Source organism: Agelaius phoeniceus, chromosome 6 (assembly GCF_051311805.1).
Source record: "Agelaius phoeniceus isolate bAgePho1 chromosome 6, bAgePho1.hap1, whole genome shotgun sequence".
NCBI classification, from domain to species: Eukaryota; Metazoa; Chordata; class Aves; order Passeriformes; family Icteridae; genus Agelaius; species Agelaius phoeniceus.
In genome coordinates this window covers 3871199-3885541 of record NC_135270.1, presented here as the reverse complement: position 1 = coordinate 3885541, position 14343 = coordinate 3871199, and the positions used below count along the sequence as shown (strand labels likewise).

The 14343-nt window shown below is 39.9% G+C and overlaps 1 protein-coding gene across 1 annotated transcript in view; it reads left to right on the top strand.

Annotated features, from left to right (window-relative positions):
• The window catches only part of LGR4 (leucine rich repeat containing G protein-coupled receptor 4), a 74911-nt gene extending 60969 nt beyond the window's left edge, over window positions 1–13942 (top strand). The window contains exons 8-18 of the mRNA XM_054634689.2: window positions 399–470; window positions 557–628; window positions 1295–1363; window positions 1926–1997; window positions 3103–3168; window positions 3770–3841; window positions 4630–4701; window positions 5393–5518; window positions 7280–7401; window positions 7956–8030; window positions 10971–13942. Coding sequence (XP_054490664.2) covers window positions 399–470; window positions 557–628; window positions 1295–1363; window positions 1926–1997; window positions 3103–3168; window positions 3770–3841; window positions 4630–4701; window positions 5393–5518; window positions 7280–7401; window positions 7956–8030; window positions 10971–12250 — 2098 coding nt within the window. The 3' untranslated portion in view covers window positions 12251–13942. The remainder of the gene's footprint in view (window positions 1–398; window positions 471–556; window positions 629–1294; window positions 1364–1925; window positions 1998–3102; window positions 3169–3769; window positions 3842–4629; window positions 4702–5392; window positions 5519–7279; window positions 7402–7955; window positions 8031–10970) is intronic.
• The last annotated feature ends 401 nt before the right edge of the window (window positions 13943–14343 follow it).

The following is a 14343-nucleotide window of genomic DNA, read 5'->3' as shown; positions in this document are numbered from 1 at the left end:
GAGAGGGCATGTGTTGAAAATTATTTTGGAGTTACATAAGCAGGAGAAGCATTAGCATAGATCTGGATCAGGAGAGGGTTTTGGCTCTGGTAGGTGCTCATTGATGATGCAAGTTTTCCTGGTGCTCTCCTTAAGAGATGAGTGGGAAAAGTGAAAATACAGCATCATGTTGGGTCAAAATAATTCCTTTCTAATGAAATATTTTCAGTGTAGCTGCTGTGCAGTAAGACAGAACTCATTAAAATTATTCCTGCAGATGGACTTAGTCCTATTGCAGTCCTTGTTAAGGCAGGATTGGGAATTGAGTAGGTATGATGAAAATGACTGCTGGTTGAATCTGCTGGCAGTATACTTTTAAATGCTAATGTTGAAGTGTTTTTATTTGCTATTATCTTTAGGGGATTTCACAGTAACTACATTTCCATAATTCCTGATGGTGCATTTGCAGGAAACCCCCTTCTGAGAACGATGTAAGTAATTTTCATCCATCTATTTTTAGCCTTTAGCAGTCAGTGACTGTAAGAACAAACACTGAAATGTGTTCTTCATTTCCCAGACATTTGTATGATAATCCTTTGTCTTTTGTGGGGAACTCAGCATTTCAGAATCTGTCAGATCTGCATTCCCTGTAAGTACCTTTTTGACAATACTGTACAATAAATGGGTATGAAATGTTGCGGCTAAGGACTCAAAAGAAATAAATTTTCTGACTCCCTCTTACATTAGAGGGTTTTTTTTCAGTAAGTTCTAATAAATATTGTTATTGTTGGGAATATCTAGTTTCTTAAGAAGCTCTATTAGATATGCTCCACAACTTTTTTATTAAATTACCTTTCATAAAATACATAACCCAAGGCCAAATGCTCAGATTCTTAGTTAAACAATCTGCAATATGTCCTGGGTGGTTCTTTGAGCAGGGATGTACATGGTGAGAATGTTTTGCAGGTTAGTGCATGTATGCTCTTAAAAGATACCACTTCTGGGGCTGATGAATAAGCAAAATGGAGTGAGACTTGGAACTACAGCTGCACTTTTCATGTGTATTGATAGCACACTCTTTGCAGTTTGATGAATTGCAATTCTTTGCTCCTGGAGGAGTAATTTATTAAGCAAACGAGTAGCATAAGAAGCAGTGAAAATACAGCCTTTCCCACATTATTCAAGTATAAAATTTAAAAGCAGTAAGAATGTTGGAATGTCTCCTTAGTGTAAAAATCTACCTGATGATAAGACTGAATGTCACAATTCGATTTCATAGTAGTTCACACCTGATTTTCATGGGGATTTTTTCCAGGGTCATTCGGGGTGCCAGCATGGTGCAGTGGTTTCCTAATTTGACAGGAACTGTAAATCTGGAGAGCTTGTAAGTGCCTTCTGCAGAAATAAATTCATGGGTTTGCCTCTTGGGAAGTAATTGAAATCTGATTAGTGGATCTGGAGAGCAACTGCATGTGTGTTCTCTTCCTGTCAATAAATGTAACAATACAGTTTTCCTTACTGTACTGATACCTGGGTGACACTTAGTGGGCTCTTTTTTAGTATGGGGAGCTGTGAAAAGCATATGAAAAAGGCCATTGATACTAACCTCCTCTCCCAGAAATGAAAACCAGAAAAATTATCCTCTTAAAACAAAAGAAAACAACAACAACAAAACAAACAAACAAAAAAAAAAAAAAACACAAAAAAAAACCCAACCCCCCCCCCCCAAAAAACCAAAAAAAGAAAAACCACAAAAAAAGAAATAAACAAACAAAAACCCCCCCAAAAAATCCCAAAAAACCCCCCCAAACCAACCAAACAAAATTTGGTGGGTCAATCTAGCATCCCAATAGCATTCTGTTCTTATATATCCTTGTTATGCCATCTGTCATAAACAAAACAAGCATTTATGTGTGTGGGTTTGTTGTTTGTTTTTTCTTCCCCAGAACTCTTACAGGAACCAAGATAAACAGTATTCCTGTTAATTTATGCCAAGAGCAAAAGGTGCTTCGGACTTTGTAAGTATAATATTGTGCCTCTCTTCATGTATCAGAATGTTTTGAAAGAAACTTAAGTCTACTTTAAAATAAAAGTGTTGCTTTCGATTTTTCATCCTAGTAGTTCTACCAAAGTTGGAAATGTGGTTTCCTGATTGTTTTTTGTTTTGATGTAATGCCTTACATTCCTTAAGCAGAGTCCCCTTTATTAGGGATATGAAGCGTTTCTTTCATGTGTTAGAGAGACATGCAAGGTGGTGCTGCAGAGACCAATCTTCACATTTGTTGTGCCACCTCTCATTGTTAACAGAACTGTAGTCAGCTACATTCAGAGGTTAAAGAAGATTTTAGTTACAGAGCTTTGACTTCTGGTGTTCAGGAGCAGAGGAGAGAGCATCAGGAACCAAAGAAACGGAGATGAGAGTTAGGAAGAACATAGCAATCCAAAGGCTAGACATAAAGCCCAGTGAGGATATGCTAAAATTAATGCAAAAAACCCCAAACTGGTAACTGAAACCATTAGGGGATGGGAACAAACCATGTTTGCAAAGGATGCATGCAGGAAAAAGTGGAACAAAAACAAATCCTGAAAAAGGGAGGAGAAAAAATACATTCTGTTTGATAGAAGAAAAACAGGAGAGAAAAAATGATGAGGTGGGACTTATTTTCTAGCAGCCATTTATCTTTCAAATAGAAATTTTAAAATATTTTGCTTGTTTCTAGTCTTTTCTTCATTGTTTCATGGAATATTCTGAGCTTTCCTAGCTTTGCTTAAGCAATCACCAGCACACTAAACAAAACTGGCACCAAATTTGTATGCTTTACATGCAATTTACTTAGTTTATTCTAAAAAAGCAGGTTATGAATAAATTTTTTAGATTATAACTCTCAGAATTCAGGGAACACGTCCTAAATGTTTTTAGGGTATGTGCATACCAAGATGTAGAGTTCACACTTGTGATATCTTCTGTGATTTTCTCTGAACTACCCTTGGTTTCTCAGAAGAATGGATGATTAACTAACAGGATGATTTTTCTGTCAATCTGTTCAGTAGTTACAAGTGATGAGGTATTTCAAGTAGAAAGGAGTTGAACTAAGCTCCCTTCTCCCATTTTCTGTTTTGAAGGGACTTGTCTTATAACAATATCAAGGACCTCCCAAGTTTTAAGGGCTGCCACACCTTGGAAGAAATGTAAGTAGAAATGAGTGTTGTTTATTTTTATAAACTCTTTAGTATTCTGAGTCCACATCTCTAGAGATGTTTTTGCTTCATGTTTGATCCAAATTTTTAAAAATTAAGGACAGAGAGAGAGCTCTCATGAGAAGTGTGCTGGACAGAGAATTCAACCACTTGTGCCTTCCTTAATTATCTAATGTTTAATTATTCCTGTGGCACAAAAGTAATGAAAGACACATTAATCCTGCATTTCATAGTAGTATTGCTATGCACATAAATGGAATGGTTAGAATATGCCCAAAGACTCCATGCAGAATGGAGAGTTGTTTTAAATTTCAGTATGACTCTACTGGGTTCACAAAGTAGCTTGAAAGTAATTCAGTCCACACTTAAAAGTTTCTTCTAAATTAAATGAGCTGTAAATTGGGATTGGGCAGAGGTGCCAGGAAGGTGCTCCATGAACATAGCTGATGCAAAACATTTGACAGTCTGTCTGGGAAGGGAAATGGGTAAAACCTCACACTGGTAAGGCTAAAGCCACCCATTAGCAGACACCAAGCTACCCTTTGTATGAAATCAGCTAATAAAGTTCTGTTTCTGCTTCTTCCCTTTGCAGTTCCTTACAGCATAATCAAATCCATGAAATTGCAGAGGACACCTTTCAAGGACTATCCTCCCTTCGTGTCCTGTGAGTGCAGATGTAGCTGCATGCTGAGTAAAACAAGATCCTGGTTTTGATTCCCATGTAAACTGATGTCAGGGTTTGGTGTTACAAGCTTGATTGATGGCAAAAGGCCAGCAGCCAGTTTCAGCCCTGTTCCTTCTATTCTCCATTTTATTTTTCTAGCCTATAAAAATATTTTTATAAATATTAAGTCTAAACAGTGAGATTTTTTCAGTGGTCCAGTATTTTGCATTGTAACTGTATTATTTCATCATATAGTATTGGTTGGAGAGATCCTATCTGTTTTCCTCAGGAGAAGCAGATAAGTAAACAATTATCTTCTCCCCTTACAACTCAAGCTCTGTTAAGTTAGCAGCAAGAACAATCCAGAAATAGACAGGTATTTTAAGAAGAATGTTATAACTCATGGTGGTCCAGCAGAAGCTGGAGCTGGATTTGAAATGCAGCAAACCAGATGCTCCTCTGCTTGTTCTTCTGTTGTCTTCCCCCATCTCTGCCAACATGCCCTGCTATAGATGCAGTTGTCACCAAAGTGATCATCCTGGCACCTTCATGCTGGGAATGGGTGATGCCAGAGGCAGCCTCTGCCTTGGGAGAGGGAGCAGCAATGGGAGATGAAGTGGAGCAGGATACAGCTGCATTACCAAGGAATTCGGCTGCTATTGCACCTGGCTGAATGGGAAGAGAGGGGATATGTTCTGCTTTTCTGCTACAGGCATATGAAGTATTTGTCACCTTGGCTGTTACAGTTGGTGAAATTGCCAAATAATCTCTTTTGGCATTCATTGCAGGGACCTCAGCAGGAATCGGATTCATCAGATCCACAAGGGAGCTTTCATCACTGTTGGAGCTCTCCTTAACCTGTAAGTAGGCTGTTCTGTGCAGTCACCTCCTCTCTAGCATTCAGCTGCTGAGGTAATAAATGTTTTTAGCTTAAAAGTGATGCTGTCACGGACATATTTTATGAAAAATGCTTTCGTTAGGATTTTTCTCCTGAGAAGCTGAGAGGCCTCAGAAAGGAAATGTAAGCAATGGTTATCTGCTGCTGTGGAATGCAACAGGTGCATCTGTGATTGGTCTCATGTGGTTGTTTCTAATTAATGGCCAATCACAGTCTGGCTGTCTCGGACTCTCTGGTCAGTCACAAGATTTTATTATCATTCCATTCCTTTCCTTGCTAGAAACTGATGAAATCCTTTCTTCTCTTGCTTTAGTATAGTTTTAGTATGTAATTTTATTTTAATATAATAAATATCATAAATTAATAAATCAGCCCTCTGAAACATGGAGTCAAGATTCTCATCTCTTCCCTGGTCCTGGGACCCCTGAGAACACCACCACATGATGTGTTCATCATTTGTTTAATATCTGTGAATCAAGAAGGCTCCTGCTAGCTGAATACATGCAGGACACACTTCTTTAAGTGCCTGCTGCACTGACAGGCATTTCCAGACCACAGCCTGGTGTGATAAAGCCCTTCCCTATTTTAATGAAATGTGGGCCAGAGGGTCTTCAAGCTTACTTTGTAACACGGTGTTAATATTCACATTCCAGAGACCTGAGTTTCAACGAGCTCAGTTCAGTTCCAGTTGAAGGATTGAGTGGCCTGAACCAGCTGAAACTCACAGGCAATTCGGAGCTGAAAGAAGCTTTGGCAGCCAAGAACTTTGCCAAGCTGCGGTACGTTGGTGAAGAACACCCCAGGGTGCTTGCAGGGCGTGCTGAATGGAGCCAGGGTGTGCAGTGCCCATGGCAAATGGTCTGTGCTGAGTCCTGCAGGGTCTCAGTGCTGCTCTGCAGAAAGGGCATCTTGTGGGAACCCAGGAAATCCCTCTGGCTGCCCTGGAGGACTCAAGATCCTGACAGGGCTCAGAGACCTTGGCAGAGCCCAAGACCCCTGTGCCTTTGACCTTGACCCATGAAAAAACATTTAGCCACCTTTATACAAAGAATTACAAGTCAAAGGGGTTTAAGTAGAATGATAGTGAATTTATCACAGGGTGAAAAGATAGATTTTTTTGGGGTTTTTAGAATGGAGGTTCAGGAGGCAAGATGGAGGAATTTGGGCGTGCCCTATCCTTCTTTCTTCTTCTTAGCCTACATCTTCTGCTGTGATGTTGGCACTTTTAGATTGGTTTAGAGTAGAAGCTCACTGTCTAACATGGGTGATAGGTATTGGGAAGTTATGGTAAATCATGTACACGTAGTTTCAGTATAAAAAGACAACACTGCCTTTTGAGGCAGGCAGAGTGCCTCTGACTGTCTTGCTGAGCAGACCTCAGCTGGACAGGAGAAAGAATTTTATAGATAAGAAACAATAAACAACCTTGAGAATGAGAATAGAAGAGCTCTGACTCCTTCTTCGACTGCCAGGCTGGGAAAAGAGACTTTCTAACACATCTCAGGGTCACTCTGAGCAGCAGAGATTCTCAGAGCATCAGACTGCTCTGGTGTACAAACCAGTTACAGATAATTTTCCTGGGGTTGTTTAATATTCTCCACCACTTTTCAGGCATGATATCATCTGGTTTGAGAGCAGTGCTTTGGGTAGATTTCCATTTGTTACTGAACTGAGCACATCTGTCTTTCACAGTGAGGCAAACAGGAGCAGAAAGGCAGGTGTCTGATCACACAATCACCATGCTTTATATATATTTTCTTGGAAGCAAATGATAAGAATGAAAATAATCCTTCAAATAGAAACCTGTAATTGATTTTTGTGGGAGATGGATCAGACAGTGATGAACTGTTTTCCATTTCTCAAAGATCTTTTTGCACATTTAGAAGAAGCAGTCTGATGTTCCTCCTAAATATTTTCAAGAGGAGAATTCAGGATAGTTGATACTGTAGTCCTGAGTGAAAAAAATTAGATTCTGGTCTGCTATTCCCTCATTGTTTATGTGGTTTTCTAGAACTCTGTGTGAAGATGTACTTCTTATCTGCCAGAATTAACAGTATATACCATTTCTGCCAAGCACACAAAAAATGGAAATCTTATTTTGATATCACAGAATGAAGAGTGAGAAGGAAAGATGTAACACACAGCTGTGGTCATCTGGGAATTAACTTCCTTACAAAACAGTTAGACTGTAATTAGATTACTTAATTAGTATTCAGTTTAATTTCTACAGCAATGCCACAAACTAACCCTGATCAGAATTTGGTTTGTACATGGAGTAGAAAGAACAGTAGAGAGCTAAATATCATAACATCATCTTTGTACTTCTCACTTGGATATATCACCTGTCCTTTATTTCAGTGCAAGAGTTCATTAGAAATGCTTATACCTGATCCAATTTGAAACAGCTTTTATCAGCCACTGTGAGAAAAAGAAGATTTGAGTTTAGCACTGAAGTGTGCTACTGAAATATTTTTAATAGGTGGTAGTCTTAACTTTGATTACAAAGTTTAATGGTCTTCCTTGTCCTGCCTGTATTTCAGGTCACTCTCTGTACCATATGCTTATCAGTGCTGTGCATTTTGGGGTTGTGATTCTTATCTAAACTCCAATGATGAAGATTCCAGCCACCAAGATCAAGGTGCCTTGATGGATCATGAGAAGGGTAAATGTTTCATGTACTTAACCAGCAGTATTGTTTTGTACCTGACTAGAATAACAGTGTGTGTTGCCTTTGAATAAGGGAATAGGAAAAATATAAGTCTTTATATAAGTCTCTTCAGAAGAGATCTCTCACAGTGCTTAGCAATTGTTTACAAATCAGCAGTGCCATGTTCCTTCCAAACATAGAAAGATATGCTGGACACTGTAAGACTTGCCTGTCTGAAAAAAATTAGTAATTAAAAAAAAAAAAAAGTCGAACTGCAGGTATTGCTTCTGTCATGGTTTTATTGTTCTCAGTGTTTCAGCCTTTCTATTCAGACAGGACTTGTTCTTCCCCTGACTACTTCAGGCTCCACAGATCCTTCCCCAGTGATCTGGTTACAAAGTCCTATGAGCAGAAATTTCTGCACTGAGCATCAGACCTTATGTAGCAAACCAGAAGCACTTCACTTGTCACAAGGCTCAAGTGTCAGTGAACTACTTCCATCCTAGGCAGCTTCACTGCCATTTCACTTATTTTACTTCCTACAACTAACATGTTTTTCACTTTTACAGCTAATGCAGATATTCTAAGAAATGAGAAAAATGAGGAATTGGGACAGACTATTATTCACTGTACACCAGCAACAGGTAAATCTCATCATGTGCTTTAGCCACACTGACCTTCAGGCATGGCGTTATGCAGAGAGTTGAGAGAATTAGATCTTGGATTCCTGGTAGTCATTCTGTAGACAGAAGATGAAATTCTCCAGTGCTTTCAGTGAAACTTGATTTGATGTCAGTGTTGCTTTGGACGAGAAGTCACAAAGATCTGACTCAGCTTTAGACACATAGCCCTTCACTGGAGAACTGTCCTAGGAAAAATACCAAAACTTCTTTCCATAAGCAGAATAATCAAAGAGTGTAATGCTTATATTTGGAGTCTGCTAATGCACTGCCTCCTAATTCTGCCTTATTTCTCCAAGGAGCTGTCTGGAGCAGACTGTGTGAGTACTCATCTGTTTCAGTGAGAGTTCAGCCAGTGCTTTAAAAGCTTAACTCAAACTGCTGTCTATCACTGGTGGTTTTAAGGAAGCTTGATGTCTTTCCAGGAGAGAGGATGAGGAGCAGCCATATGATCTGTTCCCCAGCCCTGCTGTAGCTGCATTAACTGTGAGCAGAGGGCTGTTGCAAGCAGCTGGAGCAGGACTCAGGACATTGGTGCAGTGAACAGTCTTATTGGCATACCAGATTTACTCCAAGTCAGGCTTGAACAGTCCAGGAGTGTTGCAAGTCTTTGATCTTGCAATGAATATTTTCATTATAGACAGCTTTGTTTCTGCCCTTCTATTTCTCTTACTCCAAGTGCCAATTTCTGTACACGGTTCCCCTCAGCTCCTGAAGCACTTGCTGTGGTGCCTCTTGCTTTCTGCCTTTGTCTCTCCAGAGTTTCCTTCCCTACATCCTGTACCCTTTTGTTTGCCTCAACAGGAACATGCAGATACACTATGCTTCCAATGAAGTTACTCCTGGGTGAGCAGGAGTTTTCCAAGTCTTACTTCTTTCTCTTCTCCTAACTACTATTTTATGTTATGAAAATCTGTTTATCTTTTGAGCTAGCTCTGGCTTTAATATCCAGAATACCATAAGGATTTCTTGATCACAGCCAAAAAATCCTGCAGTCAGAAAGTCAAATATATTAATATAATTGTACATAATCTAAAAGTTAATTTGTTAAAGGTGCTTATTTGCTTTTGATCTCCTGTTTACAGAATGAGAATTAAGATGGTGTGTTACATGGGTTAAATTTTTCAAGTCTTTAGCTCATTCTTTTTGTCCATGCCAGAAATGCTGTAGTAGGTCTAGAAGAAAGAGCTTGTTCTACAAGTTCACAGTTTGCCTTGTTTTTCACCCGTCCCTCTCGTACTAACAAGTTTCTATGCCATGCTGCCATCTGCTCATAGGATACTCCACCCACCATGTCAGTTCTGAATCACTGCTCAGCCTGGAGATCCACTTTGCACCTTGCCTAAAGGATGGATTGCTGAGCAGTGGTGCTCAAGCAGCTCAAATTTGCTGAAACATCCTTCCAAGCATGAATTTTTGCTCCATCCCAGCATGGGCTGGGAATATCAGTGTGAGAGGGGGGTAACTTTTAACCCAAAGGATTTGGGAGAAAGGCAGGAAAAGGGTAGTGGCTTTTATTTGTCTCAAGTACAACTACTAGAAAAGTGGCTTCAAATTGATTTTTGGAAGCACAGAATTGACATTTTAAAATTTCATCAGTAGGAAGGTGTTTTTATTTTTAAGTAGATCAGCTTAGCAGGTAGTGTTGTGTCACACAAATGTATTGTAAGGTTAATTATTCTGTCATTGATGTTGTACTTGGGAATACCGGCTAAAAAGGGGTTTTACTCCTGATTTTCTGATAATCCAGTGGGCCTCATTATTTTCTGCCCAAAAATGAAGCTTGACCATTTAAACAAAAAGATTTTTTTTTTCTTTTCTTTGCTTATCATTTCATTAATTTCTGGAAGTTGCTTTAGGCATTGGGAGATTTTTGCACTGCCATTGAATCATTCTTGGCAGTTCTGATCCTGCCCACAGCAGGGATGGGTTGTCCTTACCTTTGCCCTGCCTGGAGGAAAGGCATGTGCAGCTCAGAGCCAGCCCTCAGTCACAGGCTGACTCCAGCTCAGAGGCTCCAGCCTTTGCAGGCTGGCATTTTTCAGCTGCTCCCCGAGTGCTCCTCAGCTGCAGGGAGGGATCCTGAGCTGCTGTGGACAATTAGAGGTGCCTAATGGGGATATAGGAGAGGTTAAATTCTTCCAATTGTTACTTAAAATCAGTAGGATTTCCCTATGGAATAAATGGCAGTTAGGGGGATTAGAAGGGTATGCAATATGTCCTTGTCTTGTCTCCTTTATTTTGTTTGTTATATTTTTTTATTATGTAAGCTGTTTTAAGTGGCAACAAAATAAGAAAAAATCATTTTCTCATATGACTTTTCAAGCTCACGGTGCCCTTCAGTGGCGTGGCTGGGGGACAGGGCTTGTGGTAAATTCCTGTCCCTATTAAAGCTGCCTAAATTGACTTTGTCTGCTGTTCTACAGATGTTTGCTTGTCACCAAAAGTTACTCCAGAAGGCATGTTTGTGAATAATTTTTTGAGAGAACATGTTCTTTCTAAAAAATTCTTCTCCCTTACAAGGGGATTGTGGACATTCACTTTTATATTTTTTGCCATCCTTTTCTATGAAGTACGAAATCTACATAAAATAAAAAAGTGTTTAGGTCACACTAATAAAAGCTGTTTTGAATAGCTAAAAGGTAATTAAGTTTGTTTAGCTAGCTTGTTTATACAAAATGTTCTCAAGTGACTATTCACTGCAGTAATTATTATTTCAGGCATAATTAAGTAGCAAATAACTTCAGCAGAATAGTTTGCTTTCAGCTGACCTATTTAGCAGTTCAGCTGTGTATTCTATTCATGAGTTAATGAGGAGTTCACTTTTAAGACCTTCTCAAAATCTTGCTTATTAAGGCAGAATCTTTTCCTAAATTGGTTGTCCTTCTGTTTGTTTTTTTTTAGGTGCTTTTAAGCCTTGTGAATATTTATTGGGCAGCTGGATGATTCGCCTTACTGTCTGGTTTATTTTTTTGGTTGCTTTGTTCTTCAACCTGCTTGTCATGTTAACAATATTTGCATCCTGTACTACATTGCCATCTTCCAAACTGTTCATAAGCCTGATTTCTGTCTCTAACTTATTTATGGGAGTCTATACTGGTATTTTAACTTTCTTGGATGCTGTATCTTGGGGAAGATTTGCTGAATTTGGCATATGGTGGGAGACTGGCAGCGGTTGCAGAATTGCTGGGTTTCTTGCAGTTTTTTCATCGGAAAGTGCCATTTTTTTCCTGATGTTGGCAGCTGTTGAACGGAGCTTGTCTGCAAAGGAGTTTATTAAAAAGGGGAAAAGCAACCGCCAAAAACAATTTCAAATTGCAGCATTTTGTGCTTTCCTGTGCGCTCTGGTAGCGGGCTGCTTACCGCTCTTTTATAAAGCAGAGTACTCGGCATCACCCCTTTGCTTGCCCTTCCCCACTGGAGAAACACCTTTGTTGGGTTTCACAGTAACTCTGGTGCTGCTGAATTCCCTAGCGTTTTTGCTGATGGCTGTTATCTACACTAAGCTCTACTGCAACTTGGAGAAGGAGGATCTCTCCGAGAACTCCCAGTCCAGCACGATTAAGCATGTGGCTTGGCTAATCTTCACCAACTGCATCTTCTTCTGTCCTGTTGCCTTCTTCTCCTTCGCACCGCTGATCACGGCCATTTCTATCAGCCCCGAAATCATGAAGTCTGTCACTTTGATATTTTTTCCACTGCCTGCTTGCCTGAACCCGGTCCTCTACGTGTTCTTCAACCCCAAGTTCAAGGAAGACTGGAAGGTGCTCAGGCGCCAGCTGAGCAGGAGGAGCGGGGCAGTGGCCATCGCCGCGGGCGCCCAGGGGGACGTGGCGCAGGACTTCTACTACGACTGCGGCATTTACTCGCACCTGCAGGGCGGCAACGTGGCTCTGTGCGAGTGCTGCGAGTCGCTCCTGCTCTCCAAGCCCGTGCCCTGCAAACATTTAATGAAGTCACAGAGCTGTCCGGCGCTGGCCGTGGCGCCGTGCCCCAGGCAGGACGGCTCCTGGTCGGACTGCGGCACGCAGTCTGTGGCGCACTCGGACTACGCGGACGAGGACGACTCCTTCGTGTCGGACAGCTCGGACCAAGTGCAGGCCTGCGGCCGCGCCTGCTTCTACCAAAGCAGGGGCTTCCCCCTGGTGCGCTACGCCTACAACATCCCCCGGATCAAGGACTGAGCGGGCTCTCTGCCCTCAGCTGTTCCCATAAAAGAGGTGTCGTGTTTGGTAGAATGTCGCCTGTTTTGACCTTTCAAGCAGGAAGCACTTTTGGAATTGTTATTGTCAATGTTTAGTGTCATTTGTAAAGAAGGGAAGTGGGCGGTGACTTCTTGAGCCATACGTTTTTTAAAAAATTAAATAAATCGATTGCCCTGACTGTAAATAATTGGTAAACCAAAATTGTTACCCAATATTTTTACTCTTTTCACAAAATAGTGGTTTCTTTTATACAGTTTTTACATGCTAATCGTGTGTTTCCACATCCTATTGCAGTCATACTTTGCTTCTTCTGGTGGTGAGGTAAGTTCTTTTTTTCCCCCCCCTGACAAAGCACAATATAAAGGACAGCTGTTTAATATTATAGAAATTATTTTTAAATGTGACTTTTCTATAATTAAGCAAAAAAAAATCTATTGCTAGCTTTGTATAGTATATTCAGCATTGAATCTCAGGATGCATTTTATTGCAGGGCCAAAAAAAGGGATTAATTCTCCCATATGTAACTGTGACAGCAATATCAGAATACTGTGTTTGTTTTGTATTTTAGCTGATGTTCAATTTAAAAAAAAGAAGTTTGTTGCAGTAAAGTACTTGTAATCCAATATTCTGTAGATTTATTGGAATCAGAATATTAACAGCTGTCAGGAACAGTAGGGTTAAACACATTTTTCCAGTGATGGCGCATCACTTCAGGTGAACCACACGAGTTTGTTCAGTATTAGGAGTCGAGTGGCAGCACTGGCAGCAGTGAGGGGTGTGGGGTGGCAGCAGAGCTGCCCCTGCACACAGCTCGTGTCTGTGCCATCAGGCTGCCAGTGCTCTGCAGCCTGCTCAGTGTCACAGCACTCCAAGAATACCCATGACAGGCTGAGGCTTCAGGAAATGGAGGGAAAATGCAATGCAGTTTGGCACTGAAAAAAAAGCATTTTTCCAATATACTTTACTGACAGTGAAGTACACTGTGTGAAGTCACTGATTTTCACCTAAATCAGTGCAATCTTTTTAAAGCATTGAAGTTCTGAGACCCAAGTGATTTAAGTACAACCAGCGATCAATTTTTTATATTTAGTTTGAAATATGATCAATACAAATTTAATAATGCATGATTAAGTCATTATGTAAGGTTTTTGGATGATACACTAGATCAAGAGTAAATCCACTGCCATCCCAGTTACTCTGGAGAAATTCTTGTTAAGATCTAAAGCTAGATTGCTGTTTTGAGAATGAAACTGTACATACTGTTCATACAATGAATTTTTATCTTTGTATTGTAAGTTATTTGATAGAACCCATGATGGGAAATGTGGCTTCAGTTCATTTTGTTAATTAAAGCTACCTCCTAAACAATAGTGGCTGCCAGTAGCAGAATGTTTAAAATGTGGTTTATGTACTTTTTTCATTGTAAATAGACGTGGTTGTATATTGTCACTATAATAAAAACAGGATCCTGTATATCAAAATAATGTAGTTTGTACAAAGTATGGGAGGAATATTTACGGTATGCTGTTCATTTTTTAAGCCAAAATATTCAAGTGTAAAAAGGGAAGCAAACCATCCAAGAGTTGTTAATTCTTATATTTACACTCATGAATATTACATCTTCAATTAGCATGGAATATTACACTAAAGCAAATAAAGGGTAAATGAATACCTGTGGTTATTTATCTCTGTTTTTCAAAAGTTAAAGCTGAAAAGAGTGCACATGTAGAGTTCTTGAGCATAAATTGTCTCATCTGCTCTTAGCTACATGTAGTAAAAGTTTCAGGAAAAAACTGCCAGAAAAGCAAGAAAGTTGCCAATTTACAAGTGGATCTGATTTCAGAATAATGATGACTCTTGGCATGCAAAAGGTTAAAAACCTTAAACAAAGTGTTAGCCCTTTTATGAAGCAATCTCTTGATTAAAGTGTGTATTGTGTTTGAGTGGAAATGTTTTTAGTATGTTTTGAGTAATCATACAGATTATAGTTTTCATATTTCTACTGTTTAATGTTGAAACTGTGGGGGTTTTTTGAGCCATCACTGTATAAGAGCCACAGCTTGTCCCACGTC